General features: G+C 46.9%; 1 protein-coding gene across 1 annotated transcript; it reads left to right on the top strand.

Annotated features, from left to right (window-relative positions):
• The first annotated feature begins 184 nt into the window (after positions 1-184).
• TMCO1 (transmembrane and coiled-coil domains 1) lies at positions 185-20885 on the top strand. Its single transcript, XM_054981927.1, has 7 exons — positions 185-307; positions 3296-3373; positions 5772-5831; positions 6750-6796; positions 9081-9148; positions 15591-15735; positions 20728-20885. The coding sequence occupies exons 1-7, from the start codon at positions 238-240 to the stop codon at positions 20824-20826; spliced, it is 567 nt and encodes a 188-aa protein (XP_054837902.1). The 5' UTR covers positions 185-237; the 3' UTR covers positions 20827-20885.
• The last annotated feature ends 4725 nt before the right edge of the window (positions 20886-25610 follow it).

Below are 25610 nucleotides of genomic sequence, written 5' to 3'. Positions count from 1 at the left end.
ACACAACCCCTTGCGCCTGGACCCCACAAACCACTACTTGGCCCGCCTACTTTCAGGAGCGGCTGCTGATTGGCCGAGAGCGGTGTCCCGTCTTGTCTCCGCGCTTTCTATAGGCGCCTTTTCCCACGCGCCAATTCTTCTTGAAAAAGCCGCTTCCGGAATCCGCTGACCAGCGTGTGGCGTCATTTCCGGCCTGGCCTACCCTTTCCTCAGGTGTCTCCGCCGTCGGGCCCTAAGATGAGCACCATGTTCGCGGACACCGTCTTGATCGTCTTCATCTCGGTGTGCACCGCGCTGCTGGCCGAGGGTGAGCCGAGCGGGGGAGGGCTGGGAAGCGCCGGGGCCTGCTTGCTGGGGTAGGTGCCGGTTTGAACGGTCAGCGAGCCAAGCGAGGCCCAGGTGAATGGGTAGGCGGGCAACCTCCCCAAGCTCGGACTTCTCCACTGGGGCAGCTTGCAGGGGCTTCGCGTGACGGGTGGTGCAAGCGAAGCAAGCCCTGGTTGGGGCATCTTCTTCTTCCCTTCGACCGAAAAGTCATCATAACCATACAGGCCTACATCCTTAGGTTGCTTTGAAATTACTGTTGCTCTCCTCCAGGCGGGGCCTGGAGATCTCCCGGAATTACAACTGGTCTCCAGACTACAGAGGTCAGTTCCTCTGGAGAAAATGGCAGCTTTGGACGGTAGATTCCATGGCATTATCCCTTGCCGAGGTCCCTCCTCTCCTCAACCGCCCTCTCCAGGTGCGACCCCCTAAACCTTCAGGAATTTCCCAACCTTGAGTTGGCAACCCTGTTTGAAATTCCTTCAGGAACCAAAAGTTCTCATTGCAAGTCGGGATCGCCATACAAGTTGTTACTATAGTGGGTCCTGCCTCTTTGGTAGTTTTTAATCCGGCTAGATGACCATCTGACAGCAATACTGATTGTGTGACTCCCTATGAACTTAAGCAGATTGTGAGAGGGAGGGCAAGAAGAGACGAGCTGGTGGTGTTTGGCTCTGGTAGCCCTTTCTTATATGTGCCAATTGTCACTTTGCGATCAGGAAGGAATTTTTCCTCCAGATCAGATCACCCAGGGATCCTGGAGGATTTGGGGGCATAGAGATGGGTCAGTGGGGGAGGGTGAATTTCCTATGCTGTGCAGTGGTTAGACTAGATGACCCTCTGAATCGTTTCCAGCTCTGTGTTTCTATGATGGTGGAGCTTATATGTTCTGAGGCAGTGCACCTCTCTGAATTCCAGTTACTAAGAAGGGGGTAAGCAGCTGAGGAGGACTTTTGCCTTTTTGTCCTTCTGAGACACACGAATAATGTGGCTTATACTGAGTCAGGCCCTGGTCTTTCAAGGTCAGTCTTGTCTACTCTGATTGGTAGTGGCTTTCTGGGGCTTAGACAGAAGTCTTTCATATTACCTGGTACCTGATCCTTTTTGTTGGTGATGCCAGGGTTTGAACTTGGGACCTTTAACATGCAAAGCAGGTTCCTTGCCACTAATCCATATCCCCCTTTCCTTAGATGGGTGCACTGGTTGCATCCTTTGCAAACAAGGTTCTAAACTAATTTGGCCTTTTTTCTGATTCTGTAGAACATTTCCTACGGCAATATATTTTTATGATGCACAATTGCTTTGATTGTGTTAGAAGCACATGCCTTATTCCTGCTATCTATGCACAGTTTCCTGTGGTCTCTTTTCCCCCTGAGTCAGCTGGTGATGTGATTTCAGAACTTAATGTAAACATCCATAATTGAGATATGGGATAATTTTGGTGTCCAGAGCTCTAAGCTAAATGGCAGCTTGTTCTTTTCCCGTGTTGATATCTGTCTGTTCTGAAACAGGAGCTCAGAAAGCTATATTTTCAGCTAAATTACCTGTTCTTGTAAAGAAGGAACATACTTGCCTGTTCTCACTCCTGGTCAAATTCTTGTAAGACAGGGGTCCCTAACCTTGTTGAGCCTGCTGGCTGTCTGGAATTTTGAAGAAGAGTAGTGGATACTAAGCAATATGACTGCCATGAGCAGGAATTTGGTGGTACATGGTGATGTCAGACAAAAATTCTGGGATGTTCTAAGCTGAACAGCCTCCTGTGCTAGAGTCAGTTGCTACCAAAAGGGTGTTCCCTGAAGATGTAAAAAGTGAAGCTTCCTGGATTCATTTGAAAGCACCTCCTGCATTAAGGAAAGGCAGGGCTGGCTTCTTGCTTTGGAGAAGCAACACTCTTTGATTTCAGCTTCCAGAGAAAGGAGAGGGTTTCAGTTAGGTGGCCATGTTGATCTGCAGTAGAACAGTAGGACTTGAATCCAGTGTCACCTTAGAGACTAACAAGATTTTTAGTGTATAAGCTTTCAAAAATCAAAGCTCCCTTCTGTATCTGAAGAAGGGAGTTTTGACTCTTAAAAGCTTAAACAAAGGAAGGAGAGGGTTTGCTTCCTGCGCAGCATATGGAGAAGTTTCAGAGAAGTAAGAGCATCTCCTGTGTCTACATCCAAGCCGAGGGTGCGTGACTGTGGTGGTTCTGCACTTTGCTAGTCAGTCAGCTGGTAGGCGGTAACTTGAAGCTTCCTGAGTTTTTTGTTCCACTGAAGACCCTTTGAATGTTATTCCCCAAAAGAAACAAGCAGGTACCATGGCACATCAGTAAGTGCCATGGTGACACACTGCTCTAGGCGGCTGCTCTAGGGCTTCTTTTGTGGTGTATCATTATTTTAATGTACGTACGTCGTTGAACTGAACAGAAAATTTTGATTGAATGGGCATGACAATATATACAGGATGAATGGAGGGGAGGTTGCATCTCCTTGTAAGAATGAGCACCTGTCTCGTGTTTTTTTGAATGCAAGTCAGTGCCTAGTAACATTGGGTGGATGGAACAAAGTAAGAGAAATTGGTGCTGCTTGTTTGTACTCATCTCTTCCTTGTGCTGTGTTCTAGAGATTAGGAACAGTGAAAAAACTACTGTTTCTTATTTGGAGAAATTAAGGAGCAGGAGTCTCTTCCACTATTCCTTATGGAACAACACACACTAAGGCCCTAGTTTTTCACTGAGCCCTTTGGACAATGCAGAGGTCTCCAAGGGGAAGCACCAGTGCAGCCTTAATGCAATGAAGTGTGCGCTGTCATTCATCTTGCCAGAGGGCCAGGAGTACTTTGCCCCCTGGCAGACTGATTTGTTGATTAATGTTTAGGGCACTCATTGGCTCTGGAGGACCTCGGCTGGGTCACGCTGTCCACTTTGTTAGTGAATTTGGTGGTACATGGTGAAGTTCTCTCTCATAATGACGTGTGTTGTTTATTTCAGGCATAACATGGGTGCTGGTGTATAGAACAGACAAGTACAAGAGGCTGAAAGCTGAGGTGGAGAAGCAGAGTAAAAAACGTAAGTGCTGCTTCTGAATCCCAAATGTCTTTCCATGAACTGTGCAAAATTAAGTTATTCAGGAGGGTTTTTTCACTCAAGTAATAGGGCTGTGCTGTAAGAAATGATGTGTTCGAAAGGGACAGGGACTATAGACTATACTACTGGGCACTGTTGATGTAGATTTGCTCCTACTAGATAGTTTCTGTGTTGTTTAATATGTCATATCAAATTACTTCTGTTTTGTTTCAGCATTGTTTCATCTCTGTATTTTGAATTATGCTTGTTTTCCAGTTTCTGCAATCTGTACCCTACTGTATTGTTCATTGAACGTTCCAGTCGTTGACCACATTGACTTAACACTGTGTGATCTGCCTTGAGTCTAAGTGAAATAGGCCGACAATAAATAACGTATAAGTAAGAACAATAAAAATAAATAAAATGAAGCTTGCCTTGTCCCAGAGGCACTCTCAGTCTAAACCGCGTGCATTTTTGGCTGGTATTTATAATCTCATTCATCTGATCATCACTGGCTTGGCTTGGAACAACAGCACCAAGGGCTATGTATATTGAGGTAGAAGGAACCCACTCTGTGGTGACTGGTGACCTCCCCTTGAGTCATCCCTTGTAGGCTTTTGTGAGGCAGGACAGGAGAGTTCTCCTCTAACTAAGAATAGTCACAGGGCGAATCTTAACTATTACGTGATGGCTGAGGCCATGAGAGTGTGTTTTCATAAGCAAGGAATTAATCTGGTCCCATTGGGAGAAAGATGACATAAATAAGTTATACAGGAAGCAGATATTTCTTCTTTCTTTCAGCTGTAACTCTAGCACAACAGTTCAGGCATACAAAGTTAAGATAGCCGAGTATCTTCAGTCACTGCCATATGTATAAATGAGAAGCCTGTTACACATAACAAATCATTTTTAAAAAGTATTTGCAGGCTTATCAGATGCTTTTTAAGGAGTAGCGTGAAAACAAATTGTACTGCTTCTGATAGTTGACCTTTTTCCTCTTGGTAAAAGTCTATTGCAACTACAATGTACCCCCTTTCAAATGTCAACATTGTGCACATCTGCTTTTACTAGTGTTGAAACAAAACAACTTGAGAGTTGTCCTTAGTGAATGTCTTGTAGAGGAGATCTGTCATTTTTGCCATAACGGTTTCCTACGTATCAGGAAAGTTGTGTGTTTAATATATTCAATCACTTCCTCGATAGCTTTTCTTTTGCCCTAGTATTGCAAGTTCTCCCCACCCGTCCCTGTGAATGCAGAATGCAGGCAGCTGTTTTGGTATGGCTTTTTTGCGAGCTGCTTGGTATAGTCTTTATGGTGTTATCAACTGTCATCGTGGGGGGAAATGCGACTTAAACATATCTGAAGAAAGTACTGCTGTAGCCAAAGTGTTCTTGTGTCAAGCCATGCCTGTTCTTTGACCTCTTGAAGAAAAGTTGCTCAGTTCATACCAGCCTTGCCTAATCCTTGCTGACGTCGTTGAAAGTGTGAGTGCAAACCTATAGGGGCAATGACTGAAGAAGAGGCAAGCTTGTTTTTAAGTTACAGGAACAATTGTACTGGAGGTTCTGCTACAGAACAAAGTAGCTGTTTTTCACACTTTGACCTCTATTACACAGATTCTGCCGTCAAAAGTGATATACAGTCAGGCTTCTTTCCTCTGGCGGTTCTAACTAATCAGTGTTGCATTGCAAAACTGAAGTGCCAGGCTGCATAGGCCTACATATTGTGACCCAGCCAACTTGCTGTGAAGCCGCTGGCTAGTCTGTTTATTCCTTGTAGCATATTCTAAATGGAATGTTAAAAGCGTCTCCACTGAACTGTTTTCACGATGCAAAATTTTGCAAGTTGTTCGAGTTTATCTGGATTCCAGCAGGCATCCAGGTTGTGTCATTTTGTTGGGCTCATACAAAACAGGTCTTTTTAAGCAAAACATTTGGAGACATTCTTAGTTGTTAAAAATGTCTGCTCAGTGTTCGATTTCTAAAACCCCAACATATCACTCCGTGACAAAATTAGATTTTTACAATACAGCCAGTCTGATGTGCTAAGTGTATGTATTCATTCTTATTGCTCTATAGAATTTGAGGATTTCTAAGCACAGGGCAGGAGCTGTCCTGGTTGGAATAACAGCTCAACAAAGTTTGTGTTGCGTTTTTTAACCAAAGATTATGGTCTGTAATGAAACTGGTGTTACCCTATAGGCTTTCCTTTCTTGATAGTTGTGCTGTTCTAACCTAGCAAGAAATAAATATTTTCTTCCTCTTACCCCTTGCGAGTAATTGCAGCTCTCCTATTTTCCTATTGCCATATTTATACAAACACTTGAGCTCTGGGAGGAAAGAGGAGGAAGCATAAGTTTGCTGTTTGAAAAGAACTCACTGTGGTGTCTGATCTTTACAGTGGAAAAAAAGAAGGAAACCATAACAGAATCAGCTGGCCGACAACAGAAAAAGAAAATAGGTAACGTGGTGGGGCTAAAATGTGTCTTTGTGTGCGCACATGCACAACTTTGTTGGAGGTGCTTCTCATTTTAATATGTAGACAGAGTTGTATAAGGGTGGTTGGGGGGGCTGCATTTCAGGTGGTGGGTGGTCTTTATTTTTAAAAAGCAATTTTACTCGGCTTTTCAGCCAGATTGGCTTTAAAGGACTTGCACGTAGCATGTGTTACATTCTTAATTGAAGCTGCTTTGCTGTGGTGAGTAGGGGGGGGGGAAATGGAAGGGGCTTTGTTAAATATTACAAGTGTTGCGGCCTCACGGAATCCAGAGAAGATGGGACTGACTGTTGGTAGGGGTGGGGGTGTATGAGTCCTCTCTGTTCTCACCTCTACCTTCCAGCTGCTGGTGGCTTTTAACATCTGGCCCATAAAGTATCCTGGACCCAGTTAAAAGGAATTCCATCCTGAAAAATCAATGGAAATAAACTGTTTATCTCAACCTGTTGCGAGACTTAGTTCCTGCTTTAAAGTAGCATGCGAGGCATCAGAGGCTACGTTTGGCTCTGATAACATCGTAATTTGTTTTTACCGAAGTTGGCTTCTGAATGCAAGAACATAACATTCAGAACTTTGTCTGCCTTTGCAGGTTGTGCTATTTGCAGGAGGTAGTCTGAGAACTGGCTCCTTGGGGTAGAGCTACATATGCTGAATATTTGAAGCAAAGGAGAGGGTGTCTTAATTCTTCCTGTGAACTCACCACCTTTTGACCTTGGCATGTTTGGGCTGAATGCTGCCCTCCCAGATGCCTTTCTGTTATGTCTGGGTAGCGCTCCAGCGGCTGTCTTTCCAGTGGAAGCCTCCTTCCATAAAGAACAGCTGCCATGAAATTGAGCGCCTGCCTTTGAGATGCTTGGTAACGTGTTTCTCACTACTTTTCAGAGAGGCAAGAAGAAAAACTGAAGAACAACAACCGGGATCTGTCAATGGTGAGGAGGGAGGGCAAACTTGGGTGGTTTCCACATAAGGATCATGAAGGTGGCTTGATTTGAAATGCAACGCCTGGAACTTGCGAGCAGGCAGGAAGCGCTCGTTTTCCAGCATCCCCACGGGGCGTGGCACTGCTGACAACAGGCCTATCGAACTGGAATGAAGTGGGTGCCCAGTTTACATAGAGCCTCATTCCTCCAATAGCGGCTGCTGTCTGGCTGGTGGGTGACTAAAGCTGCGGACTTGCTGCATTGCACTTTTCATTGTTTGTGCCAGCTGAGTGTGTCCTTTAAGCGATGTCCACACTCTTAGTCTTCTCTGTAGCAGTAAAACAGCCTGTGTTCTGTCTCCCTGTCCTGCCCTTTACACAAAGGCCTTTGTCAGGGTCTGTATTCTTACCCGGCCTGTTCTCCACCCTGGTGCTAATGTACAGAAAGGTCACTTCAGGGGAAGCTTTCTTCTCTGCTGTTGCGGATGCTGCTGTTGGGGGAGAGCGTTACTAAGAGACAGCGTGCAGCTCCCGATGGTGTGGTTTTTGTTGCTTTTACCCATTCTCTGTGCAGACTGTTTAGAGGGCCAGTTTGACTTCCCAGAAAAAGCCTAGAGGGACTGAACTCTCCAAGCTTATCCCAGTCCTGCCATGCCTGAATGTGGGATGGTTTGAGTGTGGAGGCTCAGGGTGTCAGGTAGGTTGGCTCTGGGAGAAGTGAGCCGTCTTTCACCAGTTTCTTCCACCTCTGCTGTACAGCAGAGGGGTCCCACACACAAGTGTATGGGGAATGCAGGCAGGTGCTGAAATGGAGGAAGGAAGAGCCACGTACATCCACCTCTTGGTGAAAAGGTGGGATTAAAATGTGGTGGGTACAGAAGTCGTTGGGAGAGCATTCCCTGGCCCATTCTCCTGGGACCAGCAGACTGCTGTGGCTGTGTTGTTCCTAAATGACTAAAGATCTCATTTACGTCACCAGCCAGGAAAATCCCCCAATTTACACGTAGAATGTGTACCACGCATAATATAAAACCATGTGGAACAAGAGCCATAGAAGTGACAACATTAAAACAACAGTATAACCTAACTAAAACACAGTGCCCCCCCCCCCCGAAAAGATTAGCTGTTTTCCAAAGCCATGCAGTGAATATAAATAGAGATGGGCACGATCCAAAAAAAAATACCGATTAAGCCGTTCGTGGATCCAGGCCGCTGCCGAACCCAGGCCACCGATTCTAACCGATCAAGTCCCATTTCTGATCCGGAATCGGGAAGGCCAAAGCAGGAGGGCGCCCTGCTGTTTCCAGCGATATAGGAACAGTGGTTTCCCCTTGTCCTGGGGAAAGACGAACAGCGTGGGCGGCCTCCCAGCCTCCTGCGCTGCCTTTTGCCTTTCCCCAGGACAAGGGGCAGCAGGCTTGCCCGCACGCCCCTTGTCCTGGGGAAAGACGAATGGCGCGGGCGGCCTCCCAGCCACCCGCACTGCCTTTTGCCTTTCCCCAGGGCAAGGGGCGGCTGGCTTGCCCACGCACCCCTTGTCCTGGGGAAAGACGAATGGCACGGGCGGCCTCCCAGCCACCCGCACTGCCTTTTGCCTTTCCCCAGGACAAGGGGCGGCTGGCTTGCCCATGCGCCCCTTGTCCTGGGGAAAGACGAATGGCGCGGGCGGCCTCCCAGCCACCCGCGCTGCCTTTTGCCTTTCCCCAGGACAAGGGGCGGCTGGCTTGCCCACATATCCCTTGTCCTGGGGAAAGACGAACGGCGCGGGCGGCCTCCCAGCCTCCCGCGCTGCCTTTTGCCTTTCCTTTGTGCCCATGGCTTCAGAACACCCCCTTCCCCCTCCCTTCCCTGGGTTGCTGCTCCGTGGTTGGAAGGAAGCCTGCTAATCAAGGAAAGCTGGGCTTCCATTCGTGTTTCGAGGGCGACAGAAGGAGGGCAAACACAGCTCATTCCCCTGGCTCCATTGCCCTGGGAATAAATTACTGGCGCCAGAGTGTCTGCAGTTCCGAACAGAAACCGATACATCCAATCAGGTCCCGAACAAGCAAACCCCCAACTGCTGGATCGGTTGCCGTGGACGGAACCAATTAGCTGAGTCATGATGGTCCAAACGCCAAAATCGGGGGGGTTTTGAAATCGTAATTCAGATCGTGCCCATGTCTAAAGATAAACCCCAGCGGATTTAGTAGTGATAGCAGAAGGGGCAACAAGCTAGAGAGTCTCCTCTCTGCAATCAGTTGCCATAAGTTCCCATTTGTCAAATGCTAATAAGGGCCTTATCTTCTTCATTACAGGTTCGGATGAAATCCATGTTCGCAATTGGCTTTTGTTTCACTGCCCTGATGGGAATGTTCAATTCCATGTAAGTGGCCCTCACTCCACCTTTTTTTTTGGTTTGCATTTTTTAAAAACCGTGCCTGTTGCTGAAACCCTGTAAAAGGAAATTATGTTGGTGCCGTGCCAGGCACTGGGCTAGATCCAGTCAGCTTTTCCACTGGAGAAAAAGGAAGAAGTGGCCCTTAGGCTGCCGAAAAGGCCGTGCTGGAGAACACGAGACCTCCATAAACAAAAGCCGTATCAGACAGGGGCCAAAGCAAAGAGGGGAATTAAGTGGGACTGCATGAAAAAGCTGGCTCAGTCCAACCCATTATTGCGGCTGGTATATCTCTGCGAGTAACTCTTCACACAGGTGGTCTGCATTGTCACATAAGGTAGCATGTGATGCATGGGACCATGGGAGACCACAGCGAACCATTCCTTCACAACAGATTGCATGGCGCAGGTGCATTCTTTCTAATCAAGGAAGTGGCCACCGTCATCTTTTGTGAACCTCTGCATTACGTGCTCACTCAGAGTTGGCTGTGGTAACATCTGCACTGACCTCAGACCACAAGTCTGTCTTCAGGCACTGGTAGGCGTTACTCCAGAAAGTAACCTGTGTTTCTTCTCTCAGCCCAGCTGTTGAGAACTGTCTCTTGGGCTAATCCCCTGATGAGGTTTTGGCACAAAATAAGTCAGATGGGAAGACCCCCCCCCCCCCAGGCAAGTAGAGTTTGCCTGGAATAACAGGAGAAGAAAAAGGAACATGGAGGGAAAAGAAAGCTGGAGGGAAAGGATCAGTGTGCTTAATTTCTAAAGGGAGGTGCTGGGCGTTCCATCACATTGGAACCCTGCACATCAGTGCTCCCTGTGTGCGGAGGAAGGCTGCAGTTGTCTTGTGGTGGTGGGGAAGCACTCTGGATAGGCTTAAAAGTATTTTATTCATACTGAAGAATTCTGAGCCATGGATCCACTGATGGATGCTGAGGTGGTCATTGCTGGGGGTCAGTGTTGCTCAGCAGCTGTAAATGGGGACCCTTCCCTCTTGCATTTGTGCATTTGTGTTACCAGAACTGCTATTTTTATAGCAAGCAGTTTGGCTTGAGCTAGCATGGATCTTTAACCAATGTATACCAGAGTCAGTCTTTCAGATTACTCAGACAAGAAAGAGGAGGCTAATATTCAAATAAATAATGTTTACTAAAAGTGTGGCATATGCCTGACATAGCACTTACATACAGCAGACATACAAGAACTCAGAAAGAAAGGTTGGAAAGAGTTACAGAGACATTTGCATTAGCGGGTTCCCACTTGAGATCGATGGCAGAGAGAAGCACTACGTTACCTGATCATGGCGAGAAGCAGAGATTTCAGCAGTGGGGATGGAGGGGTCTGCAGTGTATAATGCCAGCACCATACACGCAGAGGGTCGATCTGGGTCAGGGATGGCGCTCAGCGCCCGGCTGAGCATGGCACCGGCTACGGTGCTGAGCACCTAGTGTCCGGCAGAGCCTGCTTAAATGGCCGAAATGTGCCCTGAGGCGGGGGCTCTTTGGGGGTGCCTCATGATGGCTCTCAGGACGTTTTCAACCAAAGATATAATGGGCCAGTGTTAGGAATTTGATGGGCCACTTTAGAATCTAGTTGTGTGATAGTGACACCCTTGGGGGCGGGACAAAAGGAAGGGAAGGAGTGCAGGGCGGGTTGATTAGATTTGACAGGAAGCCGGGTTGCACTTGATGGGATCGGCTTGGAATGTCGATGTTCGATGGGCGTATTGATAAGTGTCCATTGTCCGCCCTGTACAGTCGGCACGTCGCTCCCGTCCCTGGGCTGTTGCAAGCGATCTGCATATCAGGGCGAGGCATAGCTTCGGACGTGACAGGAGCCTTGCGGTGAAATGGTGGACTCAGGGAGAACTGTCTGTAGTAACTGCCTGTTGCCTGAGAACATGGCTGCCCTCTGGTTTGCTTCTGTGGGCTTGCTGGCATGCTGCTCTGGGTACTGTGGTGGACCCAGGACTGTCCTGCGGGGGCTTCCCTGTGGGAGCGGGCCAGGGGGCGCCCAGTCCGTTTCACAGAGAGTCCTTCCTTCTTGCATGTCATTGCTAGCTGCCAGGTTCTTGTCCCAAGGTACACTTCATGCCCAGCATAAGGCATGCAGCGGGTCTCAGGGCAAGTTAGAGAGAGAGTCCATAATCCAGGGAGGCAGAGAACAGGCATGGATAACATAGTCTATAATTCAGAAGGCGGGAGACAGGCGCTGGTAACACAGTCCACAATGCAGGAGGCAGGCACAGGCAACATAGTCCATGGTTCTGCAGGGGGTGGTTGGCAACACAGCAACTCATAGGGAGGAATGGTGGTAAAATGTCACCTTTCATTGGGTGAAAGAACAGCCCTGCTGAATGACTCTTAGGAGAGATTTCCTTGTATGTACAAGTATTTGGGCGAGGTGTGTGTGTGCGTCACTGCTTCCCAATCTTGCATGGACAAAGAATTTCTTCATGGAATCAACTATTCAAATAAGCAAGCGTTACTGGGAGTTTTGGTCACCATAAAGTGTGAATTATTATGAGGGAGGTAACGAATCAGGTACGTGGGTTGGGGGTATGAAAGGGGGAATTGCATCCTCCTCTCTGACTGGCTGCCAGCGCTGTGTTTTGGAGAATTCTGGCCCCTATTTGGAAACCCTTGGGAAGGCCAGAACGACACCCTGTGCGCATAAACTGTATGTTACAATTGTGGTTCCTGTGGGTGGTGGCTGTGGGACCTGCCAGTGTAGCAGAATAAGGACCTCTGCATGTGCAGTTGACATGCACGTCAGCCCCTCAGCATCCGCAGCCATACCTGAAAGAAGCGAGCCTCCTGTAATGAATTATTGCCTGTAGGCCACATCCAGCAGCCGCTGGACTGGGCAGCTTTGGCAGCCCTTGCTGGGGAAGTCACTGGCTCTGTTTCCCTCCAAGCTAACCGTAAGTCTGCCCCAAAGAACTTGTTTGCAGCACTGCAGAAGTGGGCTTTCTTAAGAATCTTCTCGAGCTGCCCTTTCGTTGATCTGATGTCTCCTTTTCTCCCTGCACACCAGCAAACGCGGATGCCTCGCTGATTCCCTAGGCCAGTTTGAGTCCCTAACAATGTCAACTATGTCAGCGCTGTGCCTTGTAACACTTCCTGCTAACTTTTGGCCTTTTGGTTATGTCCAGAAGTGGAGGCAGGAACCGTGTCGAATATTGCAGTACCCAGGAGGGGGGCCATGGGGGAGGGGAAATCAAAGAGAGACAAACATCCGTTCCTAGCCAGTCTGCCAAAATACCTTTACTGTTGGCACTTGTTGGAAGTTCAGCTCCGTGTGTTTGCGTCTTCAGGAAGGAGTGCTTGTCTGAAGTTTACAGTATTGAAAACACCTGCTAGGACTGAGTAGGATAAGAGAGAGCGCACGCTTGAGCTTTGCATAGCCGTGTGATGGAACAGACAGTTTTGGAAACTTTGGTTACCGCAGGCCCTGGATTCAGCCGTCCATGTCTGTTACCAGTGTAACTTTGGTAAGAGCCATTACACACTTCTGCATCCGCCATGAGCCAGAAATGTACAGGATCCTTCTCGTTTGCACTGGTACCCATCTGGAAGCTCTCAAGTGCTTGCTTCCTTTGGCAACTGGCAAAACATATTTAAAGCTCCATTTCTTCCCTCTGCTCCTGTGTTTGTCCCTATTGCATGGCCTGGTAACATCTGGATTAAACTACTGCAATGCACTCTGCACGGGGTTGTCCTTGAAGAGAGTCCAGAAACTACAATGAATACAGAATGCTATGGCCAGCATTCTGACTGGAGTGAGTTGTAAGGACCGCGTCACACTTATTCCACCTTCTTTGGTTCCCACTTTGTTCCTGGGCCCAATTCAGAGTGCTGGCATTGACCTTAAAGCCCTATATTGTTTGGGTCCAGTATACCTTAAGAACCTACTTTACTACAGTCATCTTCAGGGACTCTTTTTAGGATTCTCTTGCTGAGACTAGAAAGGTGGCAGCCTGAGAGAGGGCCTTTTCAGTCATGGCACCAAATTTGTGAAATTTCCTCCCCTGGCAGATTAATCTGTCCCCTTCTAACATTGTATTCCACCATCAGGTGAAGACTTTTCTGTTTTGTGTGGTGTTCCCTCAATGATTCTGTTCGACCCTTCCTCCCGTTGATGTGTTGCATGCTTGTGTTTTGTTTGAATTGTTTTTAAATATTTGTCTTTTTAATGTTGTTTTACTTGTTTTTATTCATTGTCAAGAGGACCCTAAGTTGGATGGAGAGATGGTTTTAAATAAATAAATAAAATTACAATTAGCTTATCTAAATTTTGAGGGCTGATACTAGGACCTGAATTTACCTGTGTTCAGGTTAGGGTAGTTATAGGGGATATTTGAAATTTCCTTTTTTAGATATATCCTCTTAGATATATTCCTCTTATTCTCTATTTCTTTCAAAAGAGGAATTCTCTTTGATTCCTCATTAATTTATCTTGGAGGGTTTTTTAACCATGTGATAGTGTAGATTTATGTTCAGACATATCCCGGTTTGTGTTTAATTGTTTCTTCAGTAGCTCTCCTTGTTCTTGATTTTTCAATAATCCTTGTAGTATATAAATAAATAAATTCTAAGAGATCTAAATCCAGTCTTCCTCTTCATGAAAGGAATTCATTTGAAACTGACTCAGATTCTTAAAAAGAGGAATAGAAACAGATTGGTGGATTTCACAGAGAAATCCGGCAAAGAGGAATTAAGAGAATTCCTCTTAACCCTATTTCAGATCAAAGCCCCCATTTTCAGACTTCAATCAGTCAAGGATAGCCATGCCTTGGAGCATGTTTCCTATGAGGGAAAAAGTCTGGATCTTTTCCATTTAGAACAGACAGCCGAGGGAGGACATTGTTGAAGTATATAAAGTTATGCAGGAGGTGGATAGGGAGAACTTTTTCTCCCTCTAAAACTGTGTCGGGAGGCCCCCTGTGATTAGGCAATAAAAAGGAAGGTCTTTACTCACTGAATATTTATGGAATTGGCTGCCTGTGTAATTCATTGTAATGATGGCCTAGATGGACTGTCATAGATGGCTTTAAAAGAGTGTTAGAGCCAAAGCAGATGAGACGCCTGACAGGTGCAGGACACGCATCGGTTTCCTGCAAGGGTCCACGGGAAGTGTAGTGAGACAGAACCTCTGCCAGGGAGAAGAGGGTGAGAATCCCTCTTCTCCCTGGCAGAGGTTCTTTTTCTAGGTGTCTCATCTAGTCCACTCAGCTCCCTCTCACCGCCGCCAGCATGCTCCCCTTACTCCCCTAAAAGCACTCCGCAGCCAGAGAGAGCCGAGTGCACTGGCAGCAGCGAGAGGGAGTTGATTGTGTCGGTGGTGGTCAGAGGGAGCTGGCGGCAGCGATTGGCTCCGTGTCCCTCTCGCCACCACCAGTGCACTTGGCTCCCTTGCTGCTGAGTGCATCTAGAGGAGCAAGGGGGGCGTGCTGGCAGCAGTGAGAAGGAGCCAAGTGCACCAGCGGTAGTCAGATGGAGCAGATCGCACTGGCAGCAGCGAGAGGGACAAGGAGCTGATCGCCACTGCCAGCTCCCTCTCGCCACCGCCAGCATGCTTGGCTCCCTCTGGCTGTGGAGTGCTTTTAGGCGAGCAAGGGGAGCTGGCGGCGGCAAGAGGGAGCCAAGCGGACCAGATGAGATGCCTAGAGAAAGAATCTCTGCCAGGGAGAAGAGGGATTCTCTCCCTCTTCTCCCTGGCAGTTGTTTTATCTCACTGTACTTCCCGTGGAACCTTGTGGGAAACCAACACATCCTCCACACGTCAGGCATCTCGTCAGGCAACCAGGACAAACTGGTTGGCTGCTGTGAGAAACCTGATGCTGGACTAAATGGACCCCCTGGTCTGATCCAGCAGGGCTCATCCCATGATGCGCCGTAGATGGTAGCTCCAGCAATGAATGAAATATCTCTGCCCTGTCCTGATCTATAAACTAAGAATGTCCTTTAAACTTAATGGAATCCATCAGTGCATTGAATGGGTAAGGGAATTTTTTTGTTTTACGTGAACTGTGTTAATTTGCCATGGCCATTCTGCAGTTCTCAAAATGCTTGTTGCTGACTTTCCTCTGGCTTCCACTGGGTACTTTCACAACCTTTTTCATTAAATTTTTGCCCTCTTGGTATTTGCTTACTTCCTGAGGACTGATTTGTAATTCAGCAGCAACAACTCTAAACTCCTGCCCAGTTCAACAGGAAAGATGACTGCCGTGGGGTCCAAACTGTGGCATGTTGCTATGGTGCCCCAAGGGGAAGAAGACAAGATGTGTTCTCTTGATTTCATACTGTGCCTTTAATCAGATCCCCTCTGGGTAATCTGAGGTCAGATGTTTTACTGCTGCCCCTGTCTGGTGAGAGCTGGGCCGTTAGCTTGAGTTGCACAAATAATCCAGTGTTTCTCTTTCCCTTTCCCAGATTTGATGGTCGTGTGGTTGCCAAACTCCCCTTTGTACCCCTGTCCTATATCCAGGGCTTGTCCCATCGTAATCTTCTGGGAGAGGATTACACAGATTGCTCCTTTATCTTCCTCTACATTCTGTGCACCATGTCTATTCGGCAGGTAAGTACAGAGGCATGAGCACCCCCCATCTCCTCTCTGATAGTACGCAATAGCAGATTGGTGAGGCACAACTGCATATCTCACTGGGATGTTACAAGAATGGGGAATTGACCTGGCTTGCATAACAGAGACATGGTTGGAAGAAAACAATGTAGACTGTCTGTCCCAAATAACTCCACTTGGTTATGCAGTCTTGCACCAACACTGCACAAATGGCCAGGTAGGAGGGGGTTGCTATTATCCTCTGTGAGTCCTTCAGCTTCTCTGTTATAAACTATAGCTGGCATTGACTATATGCTCCTTATGTTGGGAACAAAGGATAGATTAGGTATTCTGCTTGTTTACCAACTGCCTAGCGCCCCGTTAAAATGGTCTGCTCAAAGAGGCTTATGGATCCTTCTGGATTCCAAAATGCTCTGGGAAATTTTAAAATTCCAAACACATGCTGTGTTGAAGCCGTTGACCAGATTGCTCCCCGTTGACTTCTCCTGCCCTTGGGGCAGAAGCCAGTCCCATCCTTTACCATGGAACTGGGTGACCTAAAGAAGGTATCTAAAAAGACACTGATGGAAAACTTGTTCTGAATCTGATAGAACGTGCTGCACAGCCCATTGGAAGACCTATACGGGGTGGGGAGATAGCAGCAAAGAAACGTTATTTTTCTGCAGCTGTTGTATCAGCTAGTTCACTTCCATCCCAACTGTTAAGGTATCTCAACATCTTCTGACTCCTAAATCTAAACCTTTACAGTATCAGGAACAGCAATTAGCTGAGACGCCTTTGGGGAGATTTTTACTGATAAAATAGTACAATGCACTCTCATCTGGATGTTAGCTGCAATATAGATGAGGCAGATGAACTGGTCCACTCATGGACCATTTTGACCCAATTACAGTGAAGCTGTTGACAGGATCCTGGAATCTGTGACGGTCACTACTTGCGCACCGTATCTGTGCTCATCTTAGCTACTAAAATCATGTAAAGACTGCCTAAATGCACCCTTGATGTATGTCATAAATCACTCCCCTGCTTTAAGGCACCTTCCCTCAGCCTCTCAAAGAAGCAGTTATCCACCCACTACTTTAAAAGCCATCCCTACCCAAAAATGATGTGGCCAATTAGTGCCCATTTGCTGATAATGCCCTTTCTGGGCAAAGTGATGGAAAGACTAAATCTGATTGGCCTTGGAAAATTCTTGTGCTCTGGACCCTTTTCAATCTGTGCTATGGGCAGAGACAGCTCTGGTGACTTTAATTGATATCCTCCTCCTGGATGTAGACGAAGGCCATGCTTCTTGTTGCTCCTCCTGTATCTGTCAGCAGTCTTTGGCACAGTAGATCATGCTATCCTTTCGAGGCGTTTGGAGGCAGAAGTAGGTATCGGGATGGGCCTGAACTGGTTTCAGTCGTTCCTCGGACTGGCTTAAATAGTTAAATAGACTTCTTATAGCTCTGCAGCCTAGCCTCATTGGCTAGCTGATACAACAGTTGCAGAAAAATAACGTTTCTTTGCTGCTATCTTCCTGCCCCATATAGGTCTTCCAATGGGCTGTACAGCACGTTCTATCAGATTCCTGCATAAGAGGTTTTGGTGTTGTGTGATGTCGAGCGCTGCTTGAACTACTTGCAAAGGGTTAATTCCCTGTTCAGCTCTGATTATTGCATACCTCTGAGATTCTTCTTACCGAGGTGCCCAGGGATTTCAAACAGATCGCCAGAGGAAGGAAGACACGCATGAATCAAACTTCTGGCACAGGGCCAGGATAGGTTAGGAGAGTCCTTTTCAGGATGGATTTTTTCAAAGTTTGTTCTTTAAATAGTCAGCTTTTCCTTTCAAAAAATAGTCTGGCTTTAAATAAAATTTGAATCACATGCAAGTGTAATAAAAGAATTCCAAATGCGGAGCAAATTTAGGAGCCTCTTTCTGCCTTGTTTCTTTGCTTGTAGGTTATACGTTACAGTAGAACTTTCTTAACTGGCATCCACAGGGATTGCGGTAGACAGTTAAAAGATTTGTTCGTTAACATATTTGGTTATGTCAGTTGCCCTGGTGCTGGTTAACCAAGACTTTACTGTATGTAATTAGGGTATTTGTAATCCCAACTTGTTACTTAACAAGGCAAATAAAATACCTTTAAATGAGTTGGTCATGGTACCTTGCTTCCTCTGCTGCCAAAGATCTAGCTCCTGATGGACAGTTAGCAGTTGGGCCAGGCAGGTGGATCAAAGGGCCTCCAGCATGCTCGTGTTCCTTTATTGGCTGGCACTTGCAAACTTGCCCAGCTTGTTCTTCCTGCTGTAAAGCAGCTCAGTGGACTCTTTGTTACGTGGCGGTCCCTGAAGTGATCCCTGTGCCTCGGCCACTGACGCGTGCAGAGCATGGGTCAAAATGCTGGCTGTTGCGATGTGGCAGACTTTTTGCTTGGCAGGTAGCTAAGTGGAAGAGGTGAGCTTGACGGTATTAAGAGGGCCCCAGAGTCTCTGGAGGGTGGGCGCTTGGTCATGCACGGAGCTCCCTCTTTCGTGGGTATGAAGCTCAGCAAGTTTGAGCCCAGCATATGACTTTTTTTACAGTTTTGTAAACTACGTAGTCCTATGTAAAAGGACGGCAAGCAGATCGGGAAGTAGGGTGATATGGGATATATGGGATTCATAACTCATCTGAGAAGTAGCCAGCCTGGCTTTAGGAACAACTATGCCCACAGTAGTTCCTTTCTTTGGGAAAGCAATACCTTTATTATCAGAAGCAAAGATTGATGGAACTCCATGAAGCTCTGATTTAAATTGGTAGGCTGCCCTATTGTTGGCGGTTGCACAGCAATTAGATAGAAGTTTGCAGAGTTGCAGTTTGATAATAGCGCAATGGAAATAAGTAGACTTCTGTGATTCTAACTCTATAAAATACTTTACTACATAATAGGGTAAAAAGGGTACATTTAAAAACAACAAACAGTTTCTGACTACATCTTGATAGTCTACTAGGTACTAGAGAGAAAAACTTAGACTGCATGGTCTAGTGAAGTAGTAGTAGTGGACTGTAGTAGCAGACGGCTGAACAAAGAGCAATAAAACCTTAGTACATGTTGCTAGCTAATTGCCCCCCAATAAACTAGCTCATCCAATAGACAATCCTAGATTCTCTCATTAAGATTAAAGACTCCCACTTTCTCTGGCGGGAACTTCTCTCGAAGCCTAAGCAGTCCTGTGCTAACGAGCTATCTTACTAAACAAACAGAACAACGATTTAACTCTTCCATGACTGAGCGTCATGAAACACCTATCCTATATCCTGAAGGCAGCTTTATGACATTTAAGAATTCCCTTTCCTCTGCCCTATAGAAGAGGGCTGGATCTGCATCCAGCTAAAATGACATAAGCTCGGGTGTACGGTTCTTGGCTATTGGTCCATTTATCGTGTGCTTTTTTCAGATTGGAGAGATCCAACAGTGTTCTGCATAAGACTTGACTTGGCACTTGCTTCCATGCCGTTGCTAGAAGGGATTTGTTGTCTCCCAAAGCTGGAAAGTAGCTGGCAAGTTAACAGTATGTCACATGTCTCTTTCTTCAAGGAAGAGGACAGCAAGGTGCAGTTAGCTTATGAGAAGCAATCAGTGGATGTGGCTGGGAAACAGATGGGAGTCTTTGGAGTGAATACTTTGTCTTCCACCCAAGCTCTTTCCATCAGCGAGAGCACCTAGGAGGGCAAAGGTAGCAAAACAAGGTGCTTGTCCTTGAGAGTGATTGCAAGGAGGATACTTAGGCGAAGGGTGTTTGAAGCCATGGCCCTTGGTGACCTTTGACAAATGATCTTTTCCTCCCCTCTCCATTGATTTGGCCTTGGATATCCTGATGTGGAGGAAGTGCACAGAGCTTTGGCTGGGATTCCACTCGCTTCTGACCCAAGGCTGATGTTGCCTGAAATAATCTCCCCTACAACCACGCAACTTCCTCTGTGCCGTTTCCATCTCCCCCTCGCACGTCAGTCCCATCTCAGAGCTCTTCCTGCCTTCCTGTCGAGGGTGTGAAGTACTGCACGGAAGCCCTGAAGTGGCTGGGAAAGTTGACTTAACATCTGTGCTGGGTGTGAAGATGCATATCCGCTCCCATTTTTCTCTCTTTCTACGTGGACCAACCTGCTTGATTAAAAATGCTTGGTCTCATGGTGATCTCTTAACTGATGGGACTGGATGGTCTTGAAAGAAGTTGTTTACCAGCCCTGACAGTCTCAAAGCCCACGGGTGGTGTTTTGGATGACCTTGAGCAAACACCTTCCCTTGGGGAGACTGGTTCACAGCCCCATTCCCCGCTCCTGTAAATTCCTTACCAAGCTTTTAATCTTTTTCTGGCTGTGCTGAATAAAAGAAAAAAAGGATGAACCGCATCTCATGTTGGCAATGTGTTGGTACTCATTGTCAAGTTGTATTGCTGGCTGAAGACTTTTACAGGGCCAGAGTTTAAAGCGGGTGCTTCATATCTCTGGGAGAGGAGAAGGAGCAGGGTGGATCGGGCCCCTTTAGTACCTGGGCCGGGGTTCAATCTAGGACTGAATGTGAAGCGGCCACTGCTGACAAGCGCCCCTTCTGGCTGGGGCAGCCGTGCAGGTGGCCTCTTGCTGAGTCACTGCGGATGATAATCATTGCAAAGTGACAGACTGTTCTTGCCGCTTCCCTCTTCACCATGGCTTTGATCCTATAAGGAGGAGTGCGGGTGGTGGAGGGAGAGTTGAGAGCTCAACTGCTATAGTTGTGCATCATGGCTAGAAACAGAGACCCTAGTGAGCCCGGTCCCAGCTTTCATACAGGCACCTGTCCGTTAAATTATTTGTATTTCCTCTCAAGCAGATAATGCAAAGTGGATTGCTTTCCAGGCTGACTTTCATGGCATAGAATTCTTGATGTGGCAATTGTACATTAGAGTGGCATTTGTTTCCAAATCCAATTTGGCTCTAGTTTGAATGCGGTGCTTACGTCTCATATGTCTGCTTCTTTGTCAGAATATCCAGAAACTGCTGGGCTTGGCTCCTTCCCGAGCGGCCACCAAGCAGGCAGGAGGATTCCTCGGGCCACCACCACAAGCTGGGAAGTTCTCCTGAGGACCAGAGAAATAATTCCTATCGCATCATCTCATCAGTTGGACAAAAAAAAAAAGAAACACATCACAGTGGCTTTGCGTGAAGCTCTGTTTGTGCAGAAGATTTTCTGGACCCGGTGCCTGGATGGTTTCAGATGATCACGATGTGTGTTTTACAGACTCATTCTTTGGCCTGATCTTGGCACTTCCTGCTGGAGCGTGTTTGGAAAATGTTGGCAGAGATTTCGCAGCAGTGAAGTTTCCTGTTAGAAGAATCTGATTTTAATACCCTTCCCAGGGTGAAAAAAAAAAAAAAAGAGATGCATGTAGTCTCTGTCTTCATTGACTAATTAAGTCCCTCCCCTGTAAGAAATCCAGTCTTCACCTCCTCACCCACTGAAGCATCAGCAGAACTTTGCGTCTTTATTCAAGCTTGCAGACGGGCCTCTTGAGGACGTGGCTATGTCCTCCCTATAATGAGAGAGAATCCCTAATTCTGAATTTTCAAGAGCGGTGTTCCCTGGTGCCCCCGGAAGGGAGGCAGGGGCAGGAGGATGAAAAGCTGGATCTAAAACTTGGTTGCTGCTTGAAATTTGCTGATGACCATTTATTTTCCAGCCGACTTCTCGGTGGCTGTTGTGGGTTTTCCGGGCTGTATTGCCGTGGTCTTGGCATTGTAGTTCCTGACGTTTCACCAGCAGCTGTGGCTGGCATCTTCAGAGGTGTAGCACCAAAAGACAGAGATCTCTCAGTGTCACAGTGTGGAAAAGATGTAGGTCATTTGTATCTACTCAGGAGGGGTGGGGTTGAGCTGAGTCATCCTGTAAGAGTTTCCCAGGGTGTGGAATGCTAATGGCGGGAGGCTTCACTGTATCCCGAGGAGGTTCTTTTGCATATGGATTGGTACTTGATGTGCTAATCTTCTCTGCAGGGCTATTGTCGAGGATAGAATGTTTTGTTAGCCTGGTGTTTTTCAGAACTGGAAACCATGCTCTGTTCATTCTTAAGGTTTCTTCTTTCCTGTTGAAGTTTTGCTTATGCTTGTGAATTTCAATGGCTTCCCTGTGCAGTCTGACAAAGTAGTTGGAAGTGTTGTCCAGTATTTTGGTGTCCTGGAATAAGATACTGTGCCCTGTTTGAGTTAGGCTATGTTCAGCCACTGCTGATTTTTCCGGTTGTCCAAGTCTGCAGTGTCTTTCATGTTCTTTTATTCTTGTCTGGATGCTACGTTTTGTGGTCCCGATGTAAACTTGTCCACAGCTGCAGGGTATACGGTATACTCCTGCAGAGGTGAGGGGGTCTCTACTGTCTTTTGCTGATCGTAGCATCTGTTGTATTTTTCGGGTGGGTCTGAATACTGCTTGAAGGTTATGCATTTTCATAAGCTTTCCCATCTGATCAGTGATTCCTTTGATATATGGCAAAAACACTTTTCCTGTAGGAGACTGTTTTTCCTTGGTTGTTTGATTCATCCTGGGTTTGATTGCTCTTCGGATTTCTCCGGCCGTGAAAGCCTTCGACAAGACTTCTCGGTGCTTTCCTCAAGCCTTCTGGTGACTGGCTGGGCAGCTTTCCTGCTGGCTTAGCAACTTGAGGTTCCTGCTCGTCCCTTTGCACTACAGCTCTCCTTCCTTTCCTGTAAATGGGGAGTTTGGGTGTTCCAGCTCCCAGTGTTCATAGAAACGGGATATGCATCTCTTTGCCTCTCCCCATTCACTTCCTACAGTAAAAAAAATCTATTTTATTGCTTACAGACCATCTTTCAACTAAAAAGGCCCCGACAGGTTGTTTACAGCAAATATAGAAAATAAACATCATAAAGTCATTAAAAGGCATTTCAAAAACATCCAGTTGCAGCCAATTCAGTTTCCACACCCACCTAGCAGCACCATCATTCAATCAAGCACAAGATATTTTTTTCACAACCATTGTGGTATAGTGAATAGAGCATTGGGCTAGGATCTGGGAGACCCAGGTTTGAATCCTCTGCACTGCCACAGAAGCTTGCTGGGCAACCTAAAGCCAGTCTCATGCTCTCAGCCTAGCCTACCTTGCAGGGTGGTTGTGAAGATGGAGAGGAGAGTAACGTAAGCAGCTTTGGATTCCCATTGGGTGGAAAGGTAGGGTATAAATGCAGTCCTCCAGATAAGACAGGTCTCAAGACCCATCTGGAAGGCCTTCAGGGAAGCTGTTGTTCTCAGAGGGAGGAGAGCAGGTGGCAATGACCATAGCTTCTGCTTGCCTACCTCGGCCCTGGTGAAGAGCAATAAGGAGGAGGAGCAGCCGCCACAGCCTGCTCTCTTATTCAGGAAAGAGAAAGAATATCTTGCTAAGGGTTCCACCGGAATCTTGACCTGGCATTTACTGCACAGAGGGATAACAGGAGCACAGGGGAGGGGAAGGGCTCCCTAAAGTAATATTTCAGCATGAGCTTTCATGGGTTGGAGCACACACTGAAATAAATGTTAGTCCCATCCAGTGGAACCTTAAAGAAATATGCTCACCTTTCTACAATCACTGAAGTGAGTCCACCTGAGAGATGCATAGACAAGTGGCCTCTGTGTAAAGTTTCTTGTTCCTTCAGTGGAAGAGAAGTCCTTGCTATCTGTTAAGGAAGGTTGTGCTGAGTAGAATCAGGTCCTAAAAATACCAAATGAGCCCCAAAAGTAAAGCACTGCAAGTCTGATCCCAACCTAAGGAAAAGGTGACCTACCTGCCTTTTGTTTGGGATCTGTAAGAAGCGAAGCTGAATGGGAAATGGGGACGAGGGATGACCAAATTGCCTTTGTTCGGAGTGTGTTTTGAAGCTGTTCCTAATATTCTCGTTCTCGCTGGGAAACCTGGATTTCGGGGCCGGTTCTTGAGGTCCATATGTGTGTTCCAGGACTTGATAATCAGATGCACTCTGGGAGTTCTGCGCTCAGAGCCTAATTCCCAGGCAGATGGGGGTCCTAGCTTGTATTGGAACCAAAGCATGTGGACAGAGGGGGCTCTAAGCCTTTCCGCTGCGCTGGTTTCCCAATAGGAAACAGCCCTGGGAAGCTGCTGTTTGCCTGCTTGGGGAAACTTACAGGAACTGGTGAGCCGCATGTAAGTTTCTGCAGATGGCGTTTCTCCTGTTTCATATGGAGAAAGCAAACTAAGGAAGTGACATCTTGAACTTCCTCTGCATGGTATGGTCCTGATTCACTTTGGGCCTCGGACACCAGCTCATTAAGCTCCAAGCATATCTGATCAATGGGTTTAGGCACAAGGACTTTGTAGACGGATGTAAGTGAGCTGTTTCCCTGTTACACTAATAGGAAAGTCTGTTCATGAGAAAGCCCCAGCTGTGCCCCTAATTGGTACAGCTCAGGTACCGATTTGGCAGCTCAGAAGGCCAAACTTGGATGGGGAGGTCAGTCTTGCTTCCTCCATTCAGTTTCCTCCAGCTGCTATGTGCAAGGTGTAACGCTGCGTGCCAATGCCTGGAGAAACTGGGCTTTCTGGTGTCTCTTAGCACCTGCATTTGTTCGGCTCCCTTGTTCCGGGACTTGGGTCTGAAAGATTTACTACAGGATTTACAAGAGGCATACCTTTGTATCAACTCTTCCCCCCCCCCCATTCAGTTGTAGCTTTTTATTCCACTTTTCTCCCAGACAAGACTCAAAGTAGATTGGTGGTGGTGAGAGCCCTCAAGTCAGAGTTGACTTAGGGTGACCCCTGGTGGGGTTTTCATAGCAAGAGACTAACAGAGGTGGTTTGCCATTGCCTGCCTCTGCAACCCTGGTCTTCATTGGAGGTCTCCCATCCAATTTCTAACCAAGGCCGACCCTGCTTAGTTTCTGAGATCTGACAAAATCAGGCTCACCTGGGCTATCCTGGTTAGGGCTAAAGTAAATTCCAAATGGTTAAAAACCATATCAAAGTTACATATTCTAAAACAATCCATGTCCAAAATATAGAATTGAAAAGGTCATCAAATACAGTTCTAAGTCTGTTCTCAGATACTGGGGTCTCAATAGACAGTTTTTGCAATGAAGGAAAGTGATCAGTGGGGTCTCACAAACACTGGTTTTGGGATTGGTGCTATTTAATAAATTATGTAGAATTGAGGGTGAGCAGCATACTGGCCAGGTATGTGAATGATACCAAATTATTCAATGGCGATGAAAACCAAAATGGTTTCTGAAGAGTACAGGAGGACCTTTCCAAATTGGTGAATGGCAACAACTATGAATGAAGTTCATTATAGGTAAGTGAAAAGTGATGCACATTGGATCAAAAAATCTTAACTTTAAACACATGCCGTTGGCATCTGAACAGGCCGAGAGCTTGGTAGATAGCTCTGTGAAAATGTCAATTAGGCATGCAGAAGCTGCAATCCAGGCAAACTTCATGCTGGAGATAATTAGAAAAGTGGTTGAAAATAAAACAGCCAATAGTGAAATTCCCCTATATAAATCTATGATGTAGTCTCATTTGGAATGCAGTGGATAGTACTGGTCAATTTACCTTGAAAAGGGCAGGGCTCATTTTGAGGGGGAATGCCTAGGAACGCAGTTCCAGTAGTTCTCCAAAAAGGTCACATGTCAGGTGGCCTCGCCCACCTGGTTTTGGACCTGTTTTGGCCTGGATCGGGGCCAAAATGGCCCAATTTGGGCCCCAAATGGCCAGGATCAAACCCAAAACAGCCAGGATTGGTCCCGAAATGGCCAGGATCGGGCCTCTGATGGGTGGTGGATCACTCTCCTGCTCAGCAGCAGCCCAATCCTGACCATTTTGGGCCCCTTTTTGCCATTTTGGGCCCAATTTCGGCCCTGAATG

The sequence above is a fragment of the Eublepharis macularius genome, chromosome 5 (assembly GCF_028583425.1).
Source record: "Eublepharis macularius isolate TG4126 chromosome 5, MPM_Emac_v1.0, whole genome shotgun sequence".
NCBI classification, from domain to species: domain Eukaryota; kingdom Metazoa; phylum Chordata; class Lepidosauria; order Squamata; family Eublepharidae; genus Eublepharis; species Eublepharis macularius.
This window is presented reverse-complemented; position numbering and strand designations above follow the sequence as displayed.

Coding starts and splice junctions, on each gene's coding strand:
- TMCO1 (XM_054981927.1), top strand. CDS start 238: ATGAGCACCATGTTCGCGGACACCGTCTTGATCGTCTTCATCTCGGTG. Junction 3,374..5,771: donor GGAGAAGCAGAGTAAAAAAC/GTAAGTGCTGCT, acceptor TGATCTTTACAG/TGGAAAAAAAGAAGGAAACC. Junction 6,797..9,080: donor ACAACCGGGATCTGTCAATG/GTGAGGAGGGAG, acceptor TCTTCATTACAG/GTTCGGATGAAATCCATGTT.